This window comes from Cupressus sempervirens, chromosome 3 (genome assembly GCF_028749045.1).
Source record: "Cupressus sempervirens isolate cs-2001-9-10 chromosome 3, ASM2874904v1, whole genome shotgun sequence".
Taxonomy (NCBI): domain Eukaryota; kingdom Viridiplantae; phylum Streptophyta; class Pinopsida; order Cupressales; family Cupressaceae; genus Cupressus; species Cupressus sempervirens.
In genome coordinates this window covers 1000816649-1000842327 of record NC_143120.1, presented here as the reverse complement: position 1 = coordinate 1000842327, position 25679 = coordinate 1000816649, and the positions used below count along the sequence as shown (strand labels likewise).

Here is a 25679-nt window from a genome sequence, read left to right as displayed (position 1 = left end):
AAGATTTCCAATCAGCTGTTACTCCCGAAATAGCATCTATTTCAGGATTTCTAGATAATGCATCAGGGACCACATTATTTTTACCTTTAACATATTCAATTTCAAAATCATATGCTTGGATTTTACTAATCCACTTTTGTTGCCTATCATTCAAATCTTTCTGACTCAAGAAATATTTCAAACTATTATGATCAATTCTAACTACAAATCTACTACGAACTAAATATTGCCGAAATTTAGCCAATGTATGCATAATTGCCAACATTTTCTTATCATATATTGAATACAATTTTTTGGCACTAATGAGTTTCCTGCTTTCATAAGCTACAGGGTGCTTATTCTGTATTAAAACTGCCCCTATTCCTTTGCCAAAAGTGTCATATTCTAAAACAAATGGCTGATTGAAATCTGGGAGTGCAAGAACTGGACAAGAGCTCATTACCTCCTTAAGTTTGTCAAATACCTATTGTGCTTCTGTAGTCCATCTGAATGCCCCCTTTTTGTTAAGATCTGTTAGTGGTGCTCTGAGTTGTGAAAATTCTCTAACAAATCTTCTGTAATAACTGCATAGGCCAAAGAAACCTCATAGATCTAAAAGATTCCGTGGAGGTGGCCAATCCAAAATGGCTCTAATCTACTCCTAATGTACCTACACACCTTTAGCACTGATCATATGATCCAAATATAAAATTTGTCATATCAAATTCACATTTAGAGGCCTTTGCATAAAGAGACTGTGTTTCCATAATGCCCAAAATCTCATCAATATGCCGCAGATGATCCTCCCAAGTCTTGTTATATATCAGTATATCAAAAAAAACTAACAAAAACTTCCTTAGTTGTTTATTAAAGATATGGTTCATACAAGATTGAAATGTTGCTAGAGCATTTGTTAGTCCAAATGACATGACTAAAAATTCATAATGACCATAGTGGCAACGGAAAGCAGTCTTATGAATATCCTCTTCCCGTAATTTAATCTGATGGTATCCGGATCTTAAATGAATTATAAAAAAATATACAACACCAAGTAATTCATCGAACAATTCATCAATGTGGGGAATCAGATACCTTTTTTTAATGGTCTTTTTATTGAGGTCACGGTAATCTATACACATGTGAAAAGTCTCATCTTTCTTTTTGACCAGCATTACTAAAGAGGCAAATGGACTTGAACTGGGCTTGATATATTCCATATCTAGTAACTCCTTAATGGCCTTCTCTATTTCATCTTTGAATGCCTTAAGATGTTTGTAAGGAGTTGTAATGACTGGCTTTGCCCCTTCTTCCATCTCAATAGTATGTTCAAACCCTCTATGTGGAGGAACTCCTGGAGGTATATCACTGAAAACCAAACTATGAGAATCTAAAATCTGCAATAAATCATCTTGATAGTGTTTAGACTCAAAACTTGTTACCTTAGTAGAGATAAGGCATTGTGCTGACCATACTACATCACCATAACGGAAAATGGCTATTCCTCTGAGGATTACCTTTTTCCCATTTATTTTGAAAGAAAATTCGAGAAGTTTGAAATTCTGTGAATATTTATCCAAGCTTATCAACCATTGAATGCCCAACATAACGCTAGAGTTAGCCAAATCAACCACATAAAAATCATTTGTTACTGTATAATTGCCAAGAGTAATACTTAATTTTGGAACCTTATGCATGCTTACTAAAGTAGTACCATCTGCTACTCAGACACCAAAACCTTCATGTTTCACTGTATGTAAGCCATGTGTCTTAACAAGAGTCATATCGATGAAATTATGAGTAGCACCACTGTCTATCATAACAATGACTCCTTGCCCTTGTAAAACCCTTCTTACTCTGAAAATATTAAAATGCGGAGTTCCTGTCATTGTTGCTATTTCATCCTTTCCTGGTAGATCTTCCTGAACCTATTCTGTAATTTTAAGATCTTGTCCCTGATTTGGATCTATGTTTTCGTCATCTTCATTATCTAGATACTACTTCAATGTAATAAATTTTTCCTTTTCCCAAACAAATCTGACCTGTTACCCAAGATTCTTTAGAACTGAAACACAATTTTTTTCTTCTGAGTTCATCCCATTCTTCCTTTTTTAATTTTTTCTAGATGGTGTGTTGTTTGAAGAAGGGTTTTTATCAAAATCTGCCTTAAAAGATGACCCCTTGTTATAAATTCTTCCTTTAGAAGGGAGTTCCAATTTTCTAATCCTTTTTATGGCTGATTGCAATGAAGGCGGATTTAAGGACATAACCCATCCTTTGTTAGTATCAGATAATCTATCTATAAATATCACTGTTTTCTGTCTCTCAGATTTTTGTTACTAGTACTGCTAATTTTTCAAATTCTGAGATATATTGTTCTACTGTACCTATTTGTCTAAGCAAAGTCAGATCTTTGAGATGGATTTCAGGATCCTTAGAATCAAACCTATCAATAAGCCTTTCTGTGAAAACAACATAGGTGTTAATCTGATTACAGCCTAACATAAGCTGTCCACGATGCCACCATTCATGGGCAATTCCCTCCAAGTGTCATGCTGCATATTTGATGGCTTCATCCTCCATCATTGGGTTTAATTGTAAATATGTATCAAGTTTTTGTACCTAGGCTCTGGCAGTAGTTTTACCTGACCCATCAAAATAAGGAAGGGACATTTTGCCAGTCTTCCTTTTTAATTCATTATTATACCCCCTTTGCCCCTTATTCTTATGTTCCATTCTAACTTCCAAATATTCTCTTATTGATGCTCTAAATTCATCACCTGCTTGTACCCAATCCTGATAGATTTCTTCCTGGAGTTCACTAATGGTAGGTTCTCTTTCAGGCTATGGATTTCTAGGAGTAAAAGTTGGCATGAAGGGTCTTACTGAAGTTGAACTCTCAGGTTGTCCAATTACTAATTGATTCTCGTGTTCACCCGTTTCCCTTACATTATTCTGATTTTGGTTCCTATTATTGTTCATGAATTGTGCCATCAAGTGTGCCATACGCTTTGCATTATTTTGCATATCTTGTTGACTCCTAAGTAATGCAGTTATGAGATCCCTAGTGTCATCCGCTTCTCCCAAATTGTTTTCAAAATTATTTCCTCATCTGACTCTATATGACTATCTTCAATGTCAACTTGTGTAGATGAAGTTGAGGATTCTAGCAATCTATTTTGTCTGCCTTTGGTATTACATAAATTATAATTTCCTTTTGGCATATGTGTGTTTGCACCCACATGCTGGCAAGGTTGAGTGCTCTGATACCACTATAAAATTCCTAAGTGCTAACTTTATACTTTTGGATGAGATATCAGTAACAGTTCTTCATAATACAGTTTAGTGTAATAATTACAAAACACATTGGAATTTAATAATAACTGGATTTCTAATGCAATTATTGTATTGAAATTATTAATACTCATATACAGAGAGATTCTGTAGTTGCACTTGGAATCACGTAGAAGAATTCTTCAGTTACAAGTACTCTGCATAGAATCACGTACAGTAATCAGTTCTGAACATTCACCAATCAGCGGACTTCATAGTGCAAATTGATTTGTATTGATTACATGAAATTACTTCTGCATTCGATCCTCAAATTTCTGAATTAATTGGCAAACTGTTCATGGAAAGAAACGGTGAGAAAGGTTTACTATTCTCCTCCAATACTACGAATTATAATATTCTGTCAACAGTACTTGGGGTTCATATGAATTGTGTCTTGTCCCTCCGTGGCAATGATGACTCTTCTGGAGATGATCATTAACAATTATGATTTTCTTAATCAATTAATCTGACGGAAGACTATGAGAACATGCATTCGATGCTCCCTTCAATTCTTTCGACCACTTTCCTTATTTGCAAGGTTCTCCGTCACATCTGAACCCTTTTATATGTGTTGAATCTTCATAGTATACGTGTTTCCTTCTGACTATATTATGAGAGTTAATGATTCCTTCAGTTCTTCCTGTGTTTCCACTAGGTCAGAAAGGCTCTGTCAAAAGGAAAGATGTGTTTTTCTTCTGGCTACCAAATTCAATCCAAAATTCACCTTCGGATATGTACTTCAAATTCACACGACAATCTGGGATGTTCCCAAACATGTGCCTCGAACCAACATAACAATCGGATTTGTTCTAGCAATGCGACTCCGTTCTTATCACTTCATCCACCCTCCCAATGTTTATGCTAATGACATGTTCCTTCTTGTTTGCGTACATATAATGGAGGAATATCGCACTGTTAATCTCTACTAGGCCAGACGTACCAATTCTGACGAAAGAAGTTTGATTTGCATTTTGGTCATTGACCATCTATATCAAATACTCAATTTCTATTCCTGTCTTCTCTCGAGTCCGAAGCCTCTATTTAATTTGAAGAAGTCAGGTGATGTTCCCATGGAACTACCAAAATTGTCCTTAGTTTATTATATGACTAAAGCTTATTATTCATACTATTAATTACTTTATATTAGTTCAAGATTTAAAACTAATATAAAATAATTTATATTAGTTTATGCATAACCAGTTGAACATGCTTGGGGACATTACAAATTGTATCGAAGCAATGATCTTGCCATCATGTAGGGTAAACAATGAATAAATGAATCATTCTAAAAAGAATATCTAGCAATGTCATACTTTGTATGCTTCGAGTCTACCTCATGTCTTCACATATTCATGCATATATTTTCAAGTATGCAATTCTACTTGGTTTATGTAGAATAACTTGAGAAAAATAAATTTGAGACATATTATTATGTAAATTAGATTTTGGCCAAATTGGATTGACATCATTATAAGATGATCTGAAATTATGAGAGTAAACTTATCAAGTTACAAAATGTCACTACCAACTAATGAGAAACGTGTGATTGCATGAGGACAAACAATTTTGTGGAGGGTAGGACTGTGATATTGCCATCCGAAAGTTAATATTAAATTATAATAAAGTTAAATATCAAATAAATAATTGATAAAAATAAAATCAATAATTATGATTCACAAATATTAACACTTATCTTGATGATTATTCATTATTAATAAATATCTAATCAATATGTTATTACTTTTTTATAATAAATATTATAGACAAGCAATAACTAATTATTACTAATGGCAATGATTATTAAAATGAAAAGGACATGACTAAAAGAACAAGCAAATCTCAATAATTACAATCCTTCATTCACGATAAAGGATATATAAGGCAGTTCCATCATTCAACTGGGTTCATGAAACAAATATAAGAAATGGATTTAATTACATATTGTTTGTAACTGTATATTAAATACAATCAGATCCCTCCACAACCACTGTCATTGAGCAAGTAAAGAAGAACTTCAGACCAAAGTCAGAACTTTATGCATCTCTGTGACTGGTATGAACAATTTGTTTATTTTTATAATAAATTTAAGAAATATCATAGCACTATTCTTAAGTAAACATACATACTCATATCTAGTTATTATTTATGTCTAAGAAGAAGAGCAGAAACGCAATAAGGCAGAGGCCTGTGTAAACCCAGCCAATTGGTCATTCCCAAGACAGGATAAGGATAATCGACCACGAGTGCCTTGCGGACATGTCCAAGAAGGGCTGAAAGGGCTCAGATCTATAAAAACCTTGAGGGAGACCGTTGAGTTTAGCATCTAAGCACCCTATTGCATCTCAACATTCTCATAAATGAGAATAATATCCAGGATAGCATGGTCTTCTCAATTCACATATATAGCTTGTTACTAATTCACCTATAGTTGTTATCTTTATAGCATGAATTAAGATAATATAATTCAATTAAAGTATAGTAAACATGGGTTCATTTATGTATAACTAATTGAACTTACTTGGGGCCATTGCAGTAAGTCCCTGCATGGTTACGAGAATTTTATATCATAAAAGTTTAAAACTGAGTTTTGTTCAACAAGAATAGGAACCTTGGAGTCACCTCTTGTTAGAATTAACAGGACTTAATTTTTTTAAAAATCTCTGGTATATGTGGTGTCTTTGTTCAAGAGAAGATTTGATATTTGGTGTTTCATCTTGGAATACTAAATGTTTCATCTTGCATGTTCAAGTGGTCATGAAACTCAGATCAACGTGATCCATAACAATGGCAATATTGTCTTCATCTTTCATAATGAGACTTGATAATACATCATGAAGACCTTTAGTTAATTTTGTGCAATGTTGCACAATAAATGTAAAGTTATATATTCATAAAAAAAGGGGCCGGGGGACACAAGGTCACCCCGCGAGAGTTCAATATGCTCGACAACCCTTTTTAACAAAATATTTTGAGCTCATTTAAAGAGCTCTAGCTTATTTTAAATACAAAATATTTTATGACAATATTTCATGATTTCATCCCTTTTATTTATGAAGCTTTATTTCTTTGACCCATCTATTTTTTATTCAGTTTATATCAGAAGTTTTACATCACAGTACTGAAATTTTAAAAAAGCCACTCTTCCAGAATAATTTTATTCATTATCGAGAAAAACGTTAATGATCACTTTTGGCGTAAAATTTTTCTTTTTCCTGGTTGCTTTGAGCTAATTAATTTCTATAGAATCTGATCTTTGTTATCTTATGATACAACAGACAGAAGTATCAACAGTAATTTGTGATTCCAAGCAGCTAAAAAAGCTGATTGACATAAGTGCGCATGTGGGTTCTGTAAGGCGTATTGTTTACATGGAAGAGAAGACCATTACATCAGAGATTCATTTTCCTGAAAACAGCAACAGCTGGACAGTGATATCATTTTCTGAAGTTGAAAGACTAAGTTTGCAGAATCACATGGATACAAATTTGCCTTTATCTTCAGATGTTGCAGTTATAATGTATACAAGTGGTAGTACAGGGTTGCCCAAGGTTTGCTTTATTGTTGAACTTTGTGATTTTAGTAAGAATTTTTTTCTTTTGCTGTACATTTTGTTGTGGTTTATTCCAATGTGCATAATAGTGAGTTGAGACTTTCAACTTTTTTCAGAATTCCTGTTGATGGCACTATTATTGGTTACATAATATGTTTGTGACTCTCACAGGGTAGAAGTGAGCCTTATGTCATGATAATAGTTAGACGCTACTGCTACTCAAAGAAATTAAACGAATGAGAAACTATGAAGAGAAAACAAAATATAGGAAGAATTTTAGAACTGGATGTACATGTATAGCTTTATGGACCTCTGGTATTTAATGTTTCCAATAACAGTTCCTATTTTATTGACTAAAATTTTAGATATGAAACATGATGCCCCATGGAATGATATATCCTCTAGATTGAAGTACTTTCAACTTTCAAGTTTGAAGAAAAGAAGACATAATAGAAATTTAGATCATTGAGATATTTTATACTATGAATGATTGGGTCATATTTATTGTATGTTCGAATGTTGTGTAACGAACAAGAGTGCAATATCCCATTTCAATTTTGTTCATGCAGAAATGATTTGTCTATATTTCCCTAAAATTTTGTCTTGGGAAAGTTTAATGCAATTTTTTTGAAGAACATTAAGTACTGATAAAAATAAGTAGGGTTTACAGACAATGATCGATCATTAAATAATGCTCTGTTTAACTGTTTTCAAAATTTTCTATTTAAATCCTTATGCATATATTAAAAAGGGGTAATTGAGTTCGTTTTTTCCAAGTTTCATATTCTTGTGTTTGAACTACTCTAATAGATGCCAGCTAAAAAAACAATCTGAATTTATCAGAGGTAGAATGATCTGTTGTCATATGATTCTGATCATGTTGAATGCTAAGTTATTGGTCTTGGTACTGGTTTATGTTCATGTTTACAGGTCTGGTTTGTAGGTTCAGTCAAAAAAGAGCTTAGAATTGGGCTTGTTTGGGTTCATCCATATAAAAACATATAAAATTAATCATATATGGACTATCTTTAAAATATCATAAATAAATATAATGAAATGAAAAATGTAAGCTATCTGTATTATAAATATACTTAAAGAAAAGGGAGTAAAATTGCATTCAGCATGAAGATTCAATACAAAGCACAAGTCCACAGGCCTAGACAGAAGCAGACAAGAACCAACCAAATGCCACATGAAGAGAAAATGCAATGGAAAAACCTGCTACACCTCCTATTCCCCACCAATGTCCTCTCTAAAACAATAGAGCACTCTAGAGACAGAACTCACCAATCATCCACATTCCATCCCTCCAAATACTCAAAAGCCCAATTAGCTAAGTAATCTGCCACTTTGTTCAACTATTATTTAAATGAAATTTGTAAGGTGAATTTAATGTCAATGTTTTTCTCACTGTCAAACTTAATTCAAATTTTATTGTTGCCAAACTTGAACTCAAATTAAAACCTTGTGATTTTGTGCATGTCCAAGGTTCCCCCTTGAGGAACCTTGAGAATGCCATGAAGAGGAAACCATCTTTTTCTGCGATGGACCTTCTTTTTGGTCTTATGTAGTCTTGTACTCATAATGGTAGCAATGCTTTTGTCCATAATGTTTGAATTCCTTATAGAAGCCGAATCATCAAGATTGACAAAAAGTGAAAGGTCAAACTATTCTGAAATAATCTCAATCATCAAGGATATCTTCTTCAAGAGCCTCTTGATCACCAGCATCTTTGGAGCTACTATCATAAGATTGAGTCTACACAATATTTGGTAGCATGTATAAAGTACCAATCTTCTCTTCTTGCAAGGACATCTGTAGATATAAATGAATAGATAAATGTAAAAGATATGAGTAGTTATCTGCCCATGAGGGTCATGGAACATCAGATGGTTCAAGTGGGAATGAAACTTTGGTCTTTATAATGGAACATTGGTTATTATTCCCCCACAATGTAAAATTCCCACTCTTATATCGTTGAACACTTTTGCATCCCATCAAACTTCAACTTGCTCTTTTCATCCATTGAAGGTCCAAACATTCAATAAGCTTAAAAACATGTCCTTCCATTTTTTTCAACTCTTAAAAGCTTCATTAACATCTCACAATAACTCAAATTTCCTTTGTTCATGCAAAGTATTTGTTTGATCTTTTGATTAAACGTTTATTATGCACATCTTGCAATTTGTGTATTCCTAATTTATATCATTGGTGAATCCATCACAACGTGGTTTACTCCCTCTAAATTAATACGACCGAAATCACTGAAGGTTGATTGAATCATATTCTCTATCTGCTCCCTTTCTTTCAAGATTGTGTCTAATGAGATGTCAAGCTCCCTCTAAATCTCAATCTCCTTCTTCCTACACTAACATTCTTAGCCGAAAAGATCAAGGCAAATAGCTCTTATAATATGTATTGAAATAAAAGAATATGAGAGAGACTAACATAGTACTCAAGGATAAATAAGATCATTCCAATGTAGATAAAATGTAATACTTAAGGGTAAGAAATACTTATCTGCACTTGAAGGTCTATAGACATCAAATGCCTTTTAATAACATTCACATTCTTTTCCTTACGATTCCTTTACCCTTAATTTTCTTTATTTAATTATCCGCCTTCTATGACTCACCCCTTTATGTGGTTGTAATAGAGAGTTTTGATGTCCTCTTAATATTCACCACCACCGAATGTATATTATCACTCATGACTTGGAGATTGTCAACATTTGACCATATATTGTTAGTCCCGATGGATTGCGATGCTTAATTCTCTTCTTTAGTCGCAACCTTTTCCCTTTGGTAGGTTTAATGTTTTTTTCTTTTAATATCCGCCCCTTTGTACACTCTTTGTTATTATCCCTTTCGATGTGGCAACCCTCCTTACCTATTATAAGATTATGTGGCAAATGATTTTATCCAGTGGTCTCATCATCAAAGGACATTGATGATATTAATGGCCGTCTCATTTTGACGTGGTATTTATACCTAATGCACTAGGTCCACGTGTTTCCATGGTATGGTCAGCTTTTTTATTATCTACCCATACAATAGGGTTGATTGCAGACTGGTACACTGTTTTCTCCCAGCGTTTATCGATAACCCTTTTTGTGCTTTTACTGTCTAATATGACGGGTCTCTCCTTAGGTGATGGATGCTCGATACACTGATGTAAGATGTTGGCGTGGGATTGACCCTTCTAAGGTCACATTACTGACGTGGGCTATTAAGGTGGTGGACAATAACTTATGTGGTGATATTATATCCTTATTATGCGTGCCTCCCAGGAGATTGGAGTTTTGTCTATCTTTTCCAATTTGGGACTCATGGAAGGTGGATCCACACATTGCTATGTTGACTGTGGACCCACACACTTTACTGCTAGCTGTAGACTGATACAATAACTATACCTCATGTCAGTCACTTCTGCATATATCCATTTATCTATGAGTTGTTGACTTCTATAGAGCTTGAATGTTGGGAAATTTAACATGTCCCAAACTGCTGACTTGATTGTGTCCTTCCTGATCTCCTTGATATAAAATCATTGTAGTATTAGACGCCTTCTTTATTTCATGCCTTATCAATGGTGCTCGACATCCTTACCTATTATAAGATTATGTGGCAAATGATTTTATCTAGTGGTCTCATCATCAAAGGACATTGATGATATTGATGGCCATCTCATTTTGACATGGTATTTATACCTAATGCACTGGGTCCACGTGTTTCCATGGTATGGTCAGCTTTTTTATTATCTACCCATACAATAGGGTTGACTGCAGACTGGTACACTTTTTTCCGCCAGTGTGTCTTTTTGCCGATAACCCTTTTCATGCTTTTACTATCTAATAAGACAGGTCTCTCCTTAGGTGATGGATGCTCGATACACTAATGTAAGATGTTGGCATGGGATTGACCCTTCTAAAGTCACATTAGTGACGTGGCCTATGAAGGTGGTGGATAATAACTTATGTGGTGATATTATATCCTTATTAGGCATGCCTCGCAGGTGATTGTAGTTGTGTCTATCTTTTCCAATTTGGGATTCGTGGAAGGTGGATCCACACACTGCTATGTTGACTGTGGACCCACACACTTTAATGCTAGTTGTAGACTAATACAATAACTATACCTCATGTCAGTCACTTCTTCATATATACATTTATCTATAAGTTGTCGACTTCTATGGAGCTTGAATGTTGGGAAATTTAATGTGTCCCAAATTGCTGACTTGATTGTGTCCTTCCTGATCTCCTTATATAAACTCATCGTAGTATTAGACGCCTTCTTTATTTTACGCCTTATCAATGGTGCTCGACATCCTCCAAACGTAGATAAACTCCTATTGTGCCATGTTGTGAAATAATAAGTTGCTCTTCCTATGTTGTCTTCTTCCCTCAATGGGAACAATAATAAACAATGCACTCAATGATGTGTCAATCCAACATGTCTGAAGTGAACAGTCATTGGGGACCATCCCTTTGAATGCAAATGTAATAAAGGTGAGTTTGCGTAGGTTTTAATTTTTTTTTTTGATGTCAAATTCATCAATATGTGAAAGCACAATAACCGTCCATAATGCAATGATTCAATCCCGCTCACACCATGAAATGTCCGCACTGAAATGAGTGGCTTGCAGAATAATTATGTGATGTTTGAAGAGGTGTCAGACCCCAATGCTTTGAATGAACAAGATGGCTATCGCCTCCTCTCCAAGCCCTAACATGCTCATGCATGACTGTAAATTAATGAAATCCTTAAGAAATTCATTGCTACGTGTGCTCAAGAGTATCCCACTATTTTCACCCTCGTCTCCTTGTAGAAAATCATTGACAATGTTTATTCTTTCTTTGGTTTGGATATTGTCCAAGACCAACAACACTCTTTGACCTTGCAAACTCTTTGTCAATAATTTACACTTTTGAAGAGTCTCTAGAAGTGAGTCTCGGCATTCCATATAGTCCTTTGGCATTAAAATTTTGGAAACTAAGATTGTAGAAAACCTTGGAGAGAGTAGTTTTAGTGAGGCTCGACATTTCATATAATCTTGCAATGTGGATTCCATTTCCATTGGGATGAGTATCAGTATTGAAGAAATCTTCAACTTCCTGGCACGTGCGTGCTTTTCCTTCCATAGCAAGGATATGATATTTTTGTGGAAGTACGCAAGAGATGGTTCTTGCAATTTCATTCCTAAACTTTGCTTCACTTGTGAAATGCATAATCTTGATATTCATACCCTTCTTCATTGGCTATTATTTCTAGACTGTTCTATGCTCTAATTTAATTGTTGTGCATCATTTTTCGTTCCTTCATCCCTTATTTCTTATCTTACATTTGTAGTTAGGCTCTGATACCATGTTGAGTAACATGGATCGATTTCTGCAAATGTAATTATACTGCCATTGTTATAGGTATGTTCCAAATGTAGATCCCATCTCTTATAAATATAAGAGTATGAGACAGGTCTCTATGATTAATCATTATTAGTTAATATATATTAACAATATAAATCACAATATAACATATCTATTATATATAATATATATGTATTGTTATTGGTAAATTTTGTATTATAGCCGACGGGTAGAATTGTATCCAAAAGGGCGCGTGATGGTTGAGTCACCCCTTTAGGAAAGTATATTTACACTGTCCAAAAGGGACTTTGGATCATCGTCATCATCATCTTAATCATATTGTAAGCATTGGAGTGCATATTGCATATATGAATAAAGTATCTTTTCTGTGTTATATCTTACTGCACTACATGCGATAAGTATCCTTTTACCCTGTACAGTAAACATTTGGCGTCATTGCCGGGGAACGAACTCAGGTTTAAGTTATCAGTCGTGGGAAGTGTGACCAATTGTAATCACAATATAACATATCTATTAAATATAATATATATGTATTATTATTGGTAAATTTTGTATTGTAGCCGACAGGTAGAATTGTGTCCAAAAGGGCGCATGATGGTTGAGTCGCCCCTTTAGGAAAGTATATTTACACTGTCCAAAAGGGACTTTGGATCATCATCATCATCATCATAATCATATTGTAAGCATTGGAGTGCATATTGTGTATATGAATAAAGTATCTTTTCTGTGTTATATCTTACTGCACTACATGTGATAAGTATCCTTTTACCCTGTACAGTAAACATTTGGCGTCATTGCCGGGGAACGAACTCAGCTTTAAGTTATCAGTCGTGGGAAGTGTGACCAGTTGATGAGACGTGGAGCTGCTGCAGGCATAGTGTCTGTGTGCCAAAGGTGGAGAGAGCATTGGAGCAAGCCTTTCGAGAGGGATGCTACGCTTTGAGGCACTCAAAGTAGGTGTTGGTTGGACTTGAGGCTATCTTGGTGGATGCATAGAGAGCTCAGGAGGAGCTAACTATACAGTTGGAGGCAATAAGAGCGACACTTGGCTCAGTGTACCCAAGAGTTGGAAGCAAAGAAGGTGGCACTAGTGACTATCAAGGTCAGCTTGGCTAGGAAGACAGTATTGTGTTAGCAGAGGCTATAGATGCAACATGTTTTTGGAGACTAGTTTGGTGCAGGCACAGGAGAAATGTGAATGTGATGTGAAGGAAAAAGATCTATCCTGTTATAGTTAGTCATAGTTAATGTATTCCGTTAATTTGTCTCGGTAATTTTGTAATTGTCATCTGGAGACAACTTTACTTTTTGGGGGGGATGATGTTATTGGTAAATTCTATATTGTAGCTGATGGGTAGAATTGTATCTGAAAGGGCGCATGACGATTGAGTCACCCCTTCAGGAAAGTATATGTACACTATCCGGAAGGGACTTTAGATCATCGTCATCATCATCATTATCATATTGTAAGCATTGGAGTGCATATTGCGTATATGAATAAAGTATCTGATCTGTGTTATGTCTTACTGTACTACATGCGATAAGTATCCTTTTACCCTATATGATAAACACGTATAATATATTATATATATGTATATATAATATTAATAATTATATATATATTATATTATATCAACATTTTATCTTACGATTAAATCAATCCAACCATAGCTATAATCTTAACTCTTGATCCTCTATCTCATGAGAGCTCTTGGATCTCCTGAAAGCAATGTTTTCCTCAAAAATGGCATCTCTACTAAGTTCAATTAACTTTTGTCCAGGTATTTATATCCTGTAGGCTTTAGATTTTTCCATGCAACCCATAGATACTCCTTTCCCGCCTGAGGGTTCTAACTTAGACCTCTTTCCTTTAGGCACATGAATGTAGTCAAGAGACCCAAAGATTTTTAAATGGCATATATCAGGTTTGATGCCAGTGAATGCTTCTTCAAGGGTTTTATTGTCTAAGAGTGAACGAGGACATCTTTTTTGGATGTAGACAACTGTCACAGAGGCTTCAGCCCAAAATAAAGTTTTGATAATACAACATAGCTCTAGCAGAATTTACAATGGTCATATTCTTTCTTTCAGCTACTCCATTTTGCTAGGGATTATAAGTATTAAAGTGATTAAATTTATTGCAGATTATAATGAGAGTGCAGATTACTATTATTTCTACAAAAATTCTGAAACTCTATTGATCAGTTCTGATGATTATGTGTAAGACTGAATATGGAAGGAGATTGAATCTCAGTTAAAGGTTATGCACTTTTGATATTTGTGATACCTTCTAGACCGATCTGGACTGGTTATATATAGGTCTGATTTGAAGACATTACAATGAATGGTCATGCCTATTTATTGGTATGTCTATTCACATATAACTATTATTAAATCACAGTAATGCATGTTTGTTATTCAGTAATCAGACATTTATAATCTGGCACAATTGTAATATTCTGAGGCTCAAATTAAGGTAAAATCTTGACTGTACGGCTGTGAGGTATTTTGTCAAACAGTTCTATTGTAGTCTTACTGTATTGATGTCACTATAAATGAATATAAAATCTTGCACCAAAACTTGCCATACACTTAAAGTCTTTACCAACAGTGAATGTATGTAATGCTACTTATTAATTTCACCAAATGCATGAAAGAAATAACATTCACCTGCCCAGATTTCTAACTGGCAAGGCTCCAGTCATAAGAAAGTCACAACCGCTGATAACTTAGAGATGAAAAGTCTCAGATTAATACACAGAATACTCAGTTAAATGACAGTATGAAATTCTAAGTGGAACAAGATGTACAGACCCGTGTTTTTTACTGATGTCGAAATGGAGAGTAGTTCGAACCTCAATGAAATAATCTGGCACCCACACTTGATAATGACTAATCTCTGATTTCCGCACTTGTGTACGTATGGAAGGACCCTGTAACTCACGTTGGGCAATAATACTTCCGCCTGAACGGTTTCCACCACTCAAACACTGCACCTGACCTGTATTTGCTGCATGTTGTTCCAACGTTAGAGCTTGCTGACAGCGGCTCACAAAGATTTTACCTTCCTGCTCGCAGACCCCTTATTTTACATGGACGTAGTCACATATTCATGGCGTGTTTCAGCTGTTCATAACCACGTCTTTACCTGTCTGAGTCTGGAAATATATATCTGAAACTCAACCCGTGACAAGTTTTACTGGGTTCCCACAATGTACAGCGGCCCACCCATGTTTTTAGCATTCATTTGTTGTATACTATCTGTACTGAAGTTTTGATTTGTGAACTGAAAATCACTCACCCTCCTGTGAAATTGTAGCTAAGATAATAACTCAGAACTGGAGTTTGCTAGTTATTAAAAAATACTCATACCTCCTTCATTTTCGATTTCCTGAACTTCTTATTTGCCGATTCTTTGCCCAAAACTTGTTTGCACTGAATGTAGGAAGACTGGGGTGACGTCCAACTTCCTTGAAACTTAGAAACTTGAGGGTTTTCATCCTCCAGTTTCAAGCCAGTCACATTTAAGCAACCAGATTCGCAATAGAAATTTTTATAAATCCTCATGTGTGTTGTTAATCCCAATGCAAGCTCTCCTTTATAGCCTTGAAGTGAGGGAAAACACAAGGAGCAAGGAATGTGGGATTAAAACTTCATTTTCGTCCTGTAGTCACTTAAAGTCATTTTATAAAGTAAATAACTTTATAACATTAAAATGACTTAATTCCACTCACTTTAATAAAGTTTTGAAGTAAATTAAATTAAACTCCTGTTGTGACTAGTAGGCATTCTATTAAATAATGTTTTTAATCTATCTGGATGTGGAGATAGATTAAATTGGCGCTCAACTATCTAGTGCTAAGAAGGGGACATGACAATGCTCCCTTCCCAGGATTGCTTGCCCTCAAGCAATCTCAATGCCGGATGCCGCATTATAGACTCATCTTCCCAAGTGGCATCTTCATAAGATAAGTCTTTCCAACGGACTAAATATTTCCTAACGGTTTCGTTGCGTAGCCTCCTCTCTCGGCACCAAAATAAGCTTACCCACTTCATCAAGAAGGGGCAAACTCACTGATGGTACAATCTGCTGACCCACAGCCTTCTTGAGGCACGAGACATGAAAAAAAGTGTGAATTTGGCTGTCGCCCGACAAATCCAGTTCATAAGCAACTTCTCCTACCCTACTGGTGATATATTAAGGTCCATAGAATCTAGGCTTAAGTTTCTCAGACCCACTTTTCTTCAAGGAACTCTGTCTATATTGCTGGAGATGAAGAAAAACTCTATCACCCACCTCAAAGCTTCGGTCAGTGCGATGTCGATCAGTGTATAACTTCTGCTGATTCTGTGCCTGCTGAATATTATCCCTGAGAGCTCGGAGGATATCCTGCTGGTCTATTATCCAATCTTTGGCCAGGGGTGCCCGACTATCCAGTAATGCTAAATCAATAAACGAGAGGGCCTCATAACCATAAAGAGCATGGAAGGGAGTCATCTGAATGGACATATGGTAGGTGGTATTGTAACAATACTCTCCCAAATACAACCACTTAACCCATGCTCTTTGCTGACCTGCAATGCATTTCCTCAAGTATCCTTCAACCCACTTATTCACTATTTCGGTTTGGCCATCTGTCTGTGGGTGATAACTCGTGTTGGGAGTCAACTATGTACCAGTCAATCTGAAAATCTCCTGCCAAAAGGTACTGAAAAACCTACTGTCTCTATCACTCACAATAGTTCTGGGTAATCCATGGAGCCGAAAAACCTCTCGAAAAAACAATTCAGCTACCTGAGAAGTTGACCAATCTACGGCTATCGCAAAGAAATGTGCATACTTGGTCAATCTATCCACCACTACAAAGATGCAGTCCCTTCCCTGGACCCTCGGCAACCCGGTAATAAAATCCATGGAAATACTCTCCCACCTCTAGGCTGGAATAGGGAGAGGCTGTAGTAATCCTGCAGGAAAACCCTGTTCAAACTTGTTCTGCTGACAAGTCTGACACTTTCTGACATGCTGTAATACATCATCCTTAAGACCCTTCCACGAGAATCTCTCCCTGATCTGCCTGTAGGTTTTGAAAAATCCTAGGTGCCCCGCTGATGGTGCATCATGTATGGTGCGCATAATGTCCCCTTTCAGTTTAGATTCAGGTACTAGGTAGACTCTGTTTTTGTAATAAATAACATCATTCATTACCTTGTACCGCTCGTCCTGAAGTATACCATCCAAAATCTAACAAGCATGAGTATTTTTGGAATACTCCAGTGAAATCTTTGAAATAGTGTAACATGCTAGCATTGGGGGGTTGTTGGGAAAGAGCATTAGCAACTATATTATTTCTCCCTTTGACATATTCAATGTCAAAATCGTAAGCCTGTATCTTGCTGACCCATTTCTGCTGCCTTTTGTTCAACTCTTTCTGCTCTAGGAAGAAACACAAACTGTTATGATCCGTCTTAACTGTAAATTTACTTCCCACCAAGTATTGCCTAAATTTGGCTAAGGCATGCATTATAGCTAGCATCTCCTTATCATAGGTGGAATATAACTACTCGCTGCCCCTAAGTTTCCTACTTTCAAAAGCAATGGGATGATGGTCTTGCATCAATACTACCCCTATCCCACTTCCCGAAGCATCACTCTAAAACAAAGGGCCTAGAAGAATTAGGAAGTACTAGCATTGGACATGAGCTCATCACCTGTTTTAGGTTATCAAACGCTGCCTTAGCATCCTCTGTCCAAGTAAATGCCCTTTTCCGTGTCAAATCGGTAAGGGGAGTTGCTACCTGTGAAAAACCCTTGGTGAACCACCGATGGTAGTAACAGAGACCAAGGAAACCCTGTAACTCAGATACATCCTTCGGTGGTGGCCAATCTAGAATTGCCTGTATCTTCTCCTGATGCACCTTAACCCCCTCGGCACCAATCACATGCCCCAAATAGAGAATCTTTGTTAGCCCAAATTCTCATTTGGACTCTTTTGCAAATAAGGACTACTCCTCCATGAGACTAAGGACCTCATCCAAATGCTGTAAATGTTCTTCCCAAGTCCTGCTGAAAATTAAAATGTCATCAAAGAAAACTAGTACACTTTTCTTTAGCTATATCTTGAAAATATGGTTCATGCATGACTGGAAAGTGGCAAGTGCGTTAGTGAGCGCAAATGGCATCGCCAAAAACTCAGTGTCCGTAGTGGCATCTGAAAGTTGTCTTGTGCACATCCTCCTCACGGACTCGAATCTGGTGGTATCTATCTTCAAGAAATAAACTGCTCCATGAAGCTCATCTAGTAACTCATCAATGTGGGGAATCGGATACCTATTCTTGATGGTCCTCTTGTTCAGTTTGTGGTAGTCTATACACATCCGAAGGGTGTTGTCCTTCTTCTTAACCAACACCAGTGAAGAGGCAAAGGGACTAGAGCTGGGCCTAATATGCCCCATATCCAAAAGCTCCTTTATCGTCTTCTCTATTTCTTCCTTGTAATGCCTGGTGTGACGATAAGGAGTAGTAATAGGGTTTGGCTCCCTCCTCAAGCTCAATAATGTGCTCAAACCCTCTATCTGGTGGGATTCCAGGAGGTATATCCTCAAACACTCTCCTGTGCTTATCTATAACTGTTTGAATGTCATAATGATATCGTTGCCCTGGATCTTGTGTCTCCTTTGAGGAGATGAAACACTGTGTGGCCCACTCTATATCGTCATGTCTCAAAATGGCCTCCATCCTGTGAGCTATAATCAATCTGGGTCCACTATCTGGTATGGCTTTGAGGACTACTAATCAATCACCCTGTAAGAACTCCAACTACATAGTCTTGTGATCAAAAGTGTACCTACGGAGAGTCCTTAACCACTGTTTAGCCAGAATGGCATCCAACCCATTCAAGTCAACAACGTAGAAATCAGTCTCCAAAAGATAATCATCAAACTATATCTGAAGACCAACTACCTTCCTTGTACACCCCAAAACTTCACCGGTTGCTACCTTCACCTCAAACTCGGGAATGTCAACTATCGGTAAACCTCTCCTAGGTACCATCCATGTGCTGATGAAGTTATGTGAAGCTCCTGTATCCAAAAGGCATACGATGCGCTACCCCTTAACCACACCCTTCACTCTGAAAGGATGACATGCCGGATCACTAGAAAGAGTGGCTATGACTGGAGGTTGTTCCATAACATTTTTCTTATTCTTATCTTTTAGGGGTTGCTCTTCAACTTCTTCCTCCTCGCTATCCTCAACCTCTTCACCTTCCTATTGCGCCCCCTCATCCTCAGAGAGAACCTCAACATACTGTATTTTGCCTTTCCCAAGGCACCTGTGATCTGGGGTCCAAGGCTCGCTGCAAGTAAAGCACAATTTCTTCCTTCTGAGTTCATTCCGTGTTTCAAAATCCAACTTGGGAGGAGTGGTTTTCTGCTGGTTTTTATTTCCTTGGTTCGATGTAGATCCCCTATAAGGTTTCTTCGGAGGCTGTAATATCCAAGAGGGTGAATCCAAGTCATGAGCTATCTTGATTGCGTCATCTAGTGTGTTTGGTTTAAGGACCTTAACCAAACCCCTGAATCTATCCTATAAACCCTCTGTGAACAACATCACCTTCCACTATTCTGACATGTCTGGCACCGTAACTAATATACGTTGAAACTCATCAATGAACTTATCTAATAATCCACTCTGACATAACTGAGCCAAATCCCTATAATAGACTTCAACATCCTTCCTGTCAAAGAGGGTAATCAGCTTAAAGTTGAAAGTCTTGTATGAAGTTATGAGGCCATGATTCTACGTGACTAATACATGATGCCACCAATCGTATGCGGCTCCCTCTAGGTGCATAGTTGCAAATCTGATGGCTTCCGCTTCAGCCATGGGCTTAAGTGTCAAATAAGTATCTAGCTTGTGAATCCAAGCTCTAGCGAAAGTCTGACCGCTACCATCAAAGGTGGGAAAAGTGAGTTTGTTCATAACATGTTTTAAATCCCTGTGAGGTGCTCTCGGTCTCTGGTCTTGCTGCTGCCTATCAGCCTCTCTTTTTTGATTTAAGTATTGGACGAAGGTTAGGTTTTGTTTAACTTGATCCAAAAACAAATCCTACTCATCAAATGTTGCCATAACATTATTTGGTAACAAATTTGGGGCTGCAGATGGTATAACTTCCTCTTCTTCAGCATTAAAAACTGGCATCAAAGGTTTGTCTGTGTTATGTGTAGGATCTCTAGCTGCTCTGGGAGACCCAACTATACTTCCACCTCCACTGTGATGACTAGGAGCCCTTGTTTGGACTGGAAGCAACTGCTGCATAGGACCTACTAATTGCTGAATAACATTTGCAATGTTGTTTTGTCCATCTCTGATAGCCCGTAAAGTTTCCCGTACTTCCCTGTCCTGTTCATCTCCGTTATGTGCTATTTGAATATTGTTTTCTAGTTCAACCTGTCCCAAACGATCAACCTATTGAGTAATATCAGCTTGTTCACCTGTTTCCAAAATTATTTACTCATCAACCGAAAAACTATCTTCAATGTCAATTTGTACTGAGGATTCTGCTTGTTCCAACTGTAGGTGATTGAATTTGTGAAGTCTTCTACTCATTCCTGGTTGTCATTTTAGGATGATAATGTTTTGCAAAAAAATATTAATTGTTTCCCACAAGATGGTAGGTCTTGTGGCTTTGATACCACTGTAATATTTTAAGGCTCAAATTAAGGTAAAATACTGACTATACGGCTGTGAGGTATTTTGTCAAACAGTTCTATGGTAGTCTTATTGTATTGATGTCACTATAAATGAATATGAAATCTTGCACCAAAACTTGCCATACACTTAACGTCATTACCAACAGCGAATGTATGTAATGCTACTTATTAATTTCACTAAATGCATGAAAGAAATAACATTCACCTACCCAGATTTCTAATTGGCAAGGCTCCAGTCAATAAGAAAGTCACAACCGCTGATAACTTAGAGATGAAAAGTCTCAAATTAATACACAGAATACTCAATTAAATGATAGTATGAAATTCTAAGTGGAACAAGATGTACAAAGTTGTGTTTTTTACCAATGCCGAAATGGAGAGTAGTTCGAACCTCAATGAAATAATCTGGCACCCGCACTTGACAGAAACTAACCTCTGATTTCCATGCCTGTGTATGTATCGAAGGACCTTGTAACTCACGTTGGGCAATAATACTTCCGCCCGAATGGTTTCCACCACTCAAACACTGCACTGACCTGTATTTGCCGCATGTTGTTCCAACGTTAGAGCTTGCTAGCGGCAGCTCACAAAGATTCTACCTTCCTGCTCCCAGACCCCTTATTTTACATGGACATAGTCACATATTCATGGCGGGTTTTAGCTGTTCATAACCACGTCTTTACCTGCCCGAGTCTGGAAATATATATCTGAAACTCAACCCGTGACAAGTTTTACTGGGTTCCCACAATGTACAGCAGTACACCCATGTTTTTAGCATTCATTTGTTGCATACTATCTATACTGAAGTTCTGATTCGTGAACTGAAAATCACTCACCCTCCTGTGAAATCGCAGCTAAGATAATAACTCAGAACTGGAGTTTGCTAGTTATTAAAAAATACTCATACCTCCTTCATTTTCGATTTCCTGAACTTCTTATTTGTCGATTCTTTGCCCAAAACTTGTTTGCACTGAATGTAGGAAGACTGGGATGACGTCCAACTTCCTTGAAACTTAGAAACTTGAGGGTTTTCGTCCTCCAATTTCAAGCCAGTCATATTTAAGCAACCAGATTCGCAATAGAACTTTTCATAAATCCTCATGTGTGTTGTTAATCCCAATGCAAGCTCTCCTTTATAGCCTCGAAGTGAGGGAAAACACAAGGAGCAAGGAATGCGGGATTAAAACTTCATTTTCGTCCTGTAGTCACCTAAAGTCATTTTATAAAGTAAATAACTTTATAACATTAAATTGACTTAATTCCACTCACTTTAATAAAGTTCTGAAGTAAATTAAATTAAACTCCTATTGTGATTGGTAGGCATCTTGTTAAATAATGTTATTAATCTATTCGGATGTGGAGATAGATTAAATTGACGCCCAACTATCTAGTGTTGAGAAGAGGACATGACAACAATCCTGATTTATTATGAACAATATCTACCCATTGATTCATAAGTATGACAAATATAAATTGATCAAGGCAGATTTATACTTGGAAAATATATGATATTTCAATCTAAATAATTTTGATTGATAATCAATCAGAAAATAGGATCAATATAATGATGTAATTTCAACCCATATATATATACATGCATATAATTATATCATTGTATTTATCATATTTTATTCATCTGACTGAAGCTATTATCTAAAGAGATCAAATTTCCACAATCCATAGCAAAAATAAACTGATATATTTCTGGATTCGATTGTGTAAAGATTTTTTACCATCAACGTTTCGAATCACACCAAGTGATCCATCATCAGGATGAAGAGAGCAAGAGATGTCAAACAAAAATCCTGATGATGGATCACTTGGTGTGATTCGAAACGTTGATGGTAAAAAATCTTTACACAATCGAATCCAGAAATATATCAGTTTATTATTGAAGCTATTATCTTCAACACTCCCTCTTCGCTAGGGAAGATAGCCTAGTATATATCACAATCGACTCATCTATTGTGAGAAGGGATATTACCTATCTCGTGATATTTGAGGATATAATATGCTCAAGAATATCAAGTCACATGAACGTCTTATATATCCAAGTTATGGTATGTGTAGACACCTAAAAATCCTTTAAAAAATAAAGTATTTTTATTTTTTGAAAAAAGTCCTGATGACATCATCATTTATTAATTAATTATTTATTTAATTAATTTATTTATTTTTATGCCATTAAATCCTTTTATCTTAATTAAAAATATTTAATTAAGGAATCCCTCCCAAAAATGTTTAAATCTTATTTAAACATTATTTCCTTATTTATTAATTATTTAATTAATAAATTGACCAAAAATCCCAAAATAAATAATTTATTTATTTTTTGTCCAAAACTTGGCCAATTTCCTTATGACCAATAACCTCTTCCAAAATTTTCTAATCCTTCTTTAATTTCGATTAAAGGCTAATCCCATCATTTCCTACCCCTAATCCCAACTCAAAATATTTAATTAAGATTAAATATTAATCCTCATGTTTATTAAAAAAGTTTTAATAAATATCTCCTCAACCCAAACCTTTGAAATAAATAAAACTTTATTTATTTTCTAAAAATCTAATTTATCCTCATCCTAGGAAATTCTAGATTATTCTAGAAAGTCTTTATCCTCATCCAAAGTCTAGACTCTTCTAGAAGATGTTTTTAAACCTAATCCTAATCCCCTCCTAACCTTGTCACATTCCCTAAACATGGGTTAAAACTTACTAACCCAAGCCAAAGTTAACAAATATCTCCTCCTTCACCCACCCTCATCAAATGCCATCCACTTGCCTATCCCTAAGCTAATCCTAAACCATCCTAATCCATCCTCTAATCATTTGCACAAGCCTAAGCAAGCTTAAAACCCTCCTAATCAAGTCCAAGTCAAAATTGCTCGCATCTTCCTCAAAATATCTCAACCATAAAATTTTATGAAGTCCACTAGGTCATAAATGACTCTTACAAGACCTTTTATTGCTCTTACAAGTCATTATGAGGGTCTTTATGAAGATTTTATCCCTTGAGCCTCCTTTGTTGACTCATCCTTCCCCTTTCCTCCATCCTTTCACCATGTGACATGTGTCACTCCCTGATTGGTTGTAAGGAAGCACAATCCATGTGCTCTCCTCTCATGCAATCTAAGCCCTCCATGAGCTTTTTCCCATCCTTGCATCTTAGCCCTCAATCCCTCAAGCCTCTTGCTTATAAATTGGATCCTTCCCCTTTGCAAAATAACACAATCCATGAAGTAAAGTTATAATGCTATTTTGAGAGCCAAATCCATACTAAAGCCATCTATACACACCAAAAATCCACAATCATCCATTGAAGCCTTTGGAAGCATATTGAGCATACATCCTATCTATTTAGACAAAGCTACTCAACAAGAGAGTTTCTCATTGAGAGAGCCCATTAATGGCTCATATTCTCAATTGAGAGTTCATCTTAGTCTATCTTGAAGTTTATGAATTTTGTTTAGTTTGTAGAAGCTTTATTTAAATTTGGTTTCTATTAGCATACTAACATTGCTCATATACATTTTGGCACGCCCGGTGGGACCCCGCATGGGTCATCTTCATTAGCTTTTTTAGTCAAGTTTTGTATGTCATTTGCTGATTTTCGCTAATTTTACTTATTTTTGTGATTGGTAGGATTGTATAAATTGGTTTTGTAGGTCCACATGAGCATAAAGAAGACAAAGGAACTCATAATCTATCTCATAATGTTTGCAGATTTTTCAAGCTTATAGGTGGACAAAGAACTTGAAATTCTTCTTCCTCTTCTTGTCTATATTCTTCTTATTCCATCTACTTCTTCTTCTTCTTCTTGTGGGAGATCTTAGCCATTTTTTTTTTAAGGAAGCAAAATCATACACACTTCTTTTTAGTGCTTAAAATGAACCCCCAAATCATACTTAAATCCATTGAAAAATTAAAAATTTGCAAAAAAGAAAAAATCTTTTAACAAGTGAAACTAAACCAATCTAATCATTTGCATCCTTGCAACATCAAGGTTTTAGATGCATTCATGCAAAATTAGGAACACTTCATTTTTGGGAATTTAAAAAGAACTTCAAGTTTCCATTTCAAAAGGTTCAAAATCAACACTAAGTGCACACTAAAGTTCTTTTAAAAAATCTCATGAAAACTAAGAGTCCTAAATGGTTGCCAAAAATTGTCCTAAAAGCTTTGTTATTTGTTCCAAACAAATGTCTTATTGCAAAATCTTGAATGTTTTTTACGTTTTTCATGCATTAAAACAATCTAGGAATATCATTTTTGGGCTTAAAATATGCAAACTAGAACACAAAATCTTGAATGAAAACCAAAGTCCAAAGAGTCATTTTCACTTTTGAGTCCAAAACAATCTTGAATGATCTAAGGTTAAAACAAAGCACTTCAAAGTTCTTAAAACAACACACAAAATCTCAATCTTGAATGCTCAAAAGAAAAAACTTGAATGTTTAATCACTTGTCTTTGAATGCATGTTGCTAAAATCACTCTTGAGTGCCATGGATTAAAATCAAGTTTGTTTTTTTTATGAATGCATGATTAAAACAACAAATCCAATCTTGAATGCCATAGATCAAATAATAATCTTTTGGAGCATAAAAAGAATCTACATTTTTGTAATCTTTTAAGTTATAAAAACAAATAAAAATTCTTTTAGTGAGTTTGTCGTTGGACTCACCCTCTTTAATCACTCATCAATTTAACCATTGGTTGCAATCTCAGTG

At 35.9% G+C, this 25679-nt stretch overlaps 1 protein-coding gene across 7 annotated transcripts in view; it reads left to right on the top strand.

Annotated features, from left to right (window-relative positions):
- Nucleotides 1–25679, top strand: part of LOC149570122 (long chain acyl-CoA synthetase 9, chloroplastic-like) — a 185467-nt gene that overhangs the window by 59109 nt on the left and 100679 nt on the right. For all 7 annotated transcript variants that reach the window (XM_089822782.1, XM_089822785.1, XM_089822783.1 and 4 more), the window contains one exon: nt 6585–6857. In XM_089822782.1, the coding sequence (XP_089678908.1) occupies nt 6585–6857 (273 nt within the window). The remainder of the gene's footprint in view (nt 1–6584; nt 6858–25679) is intronic.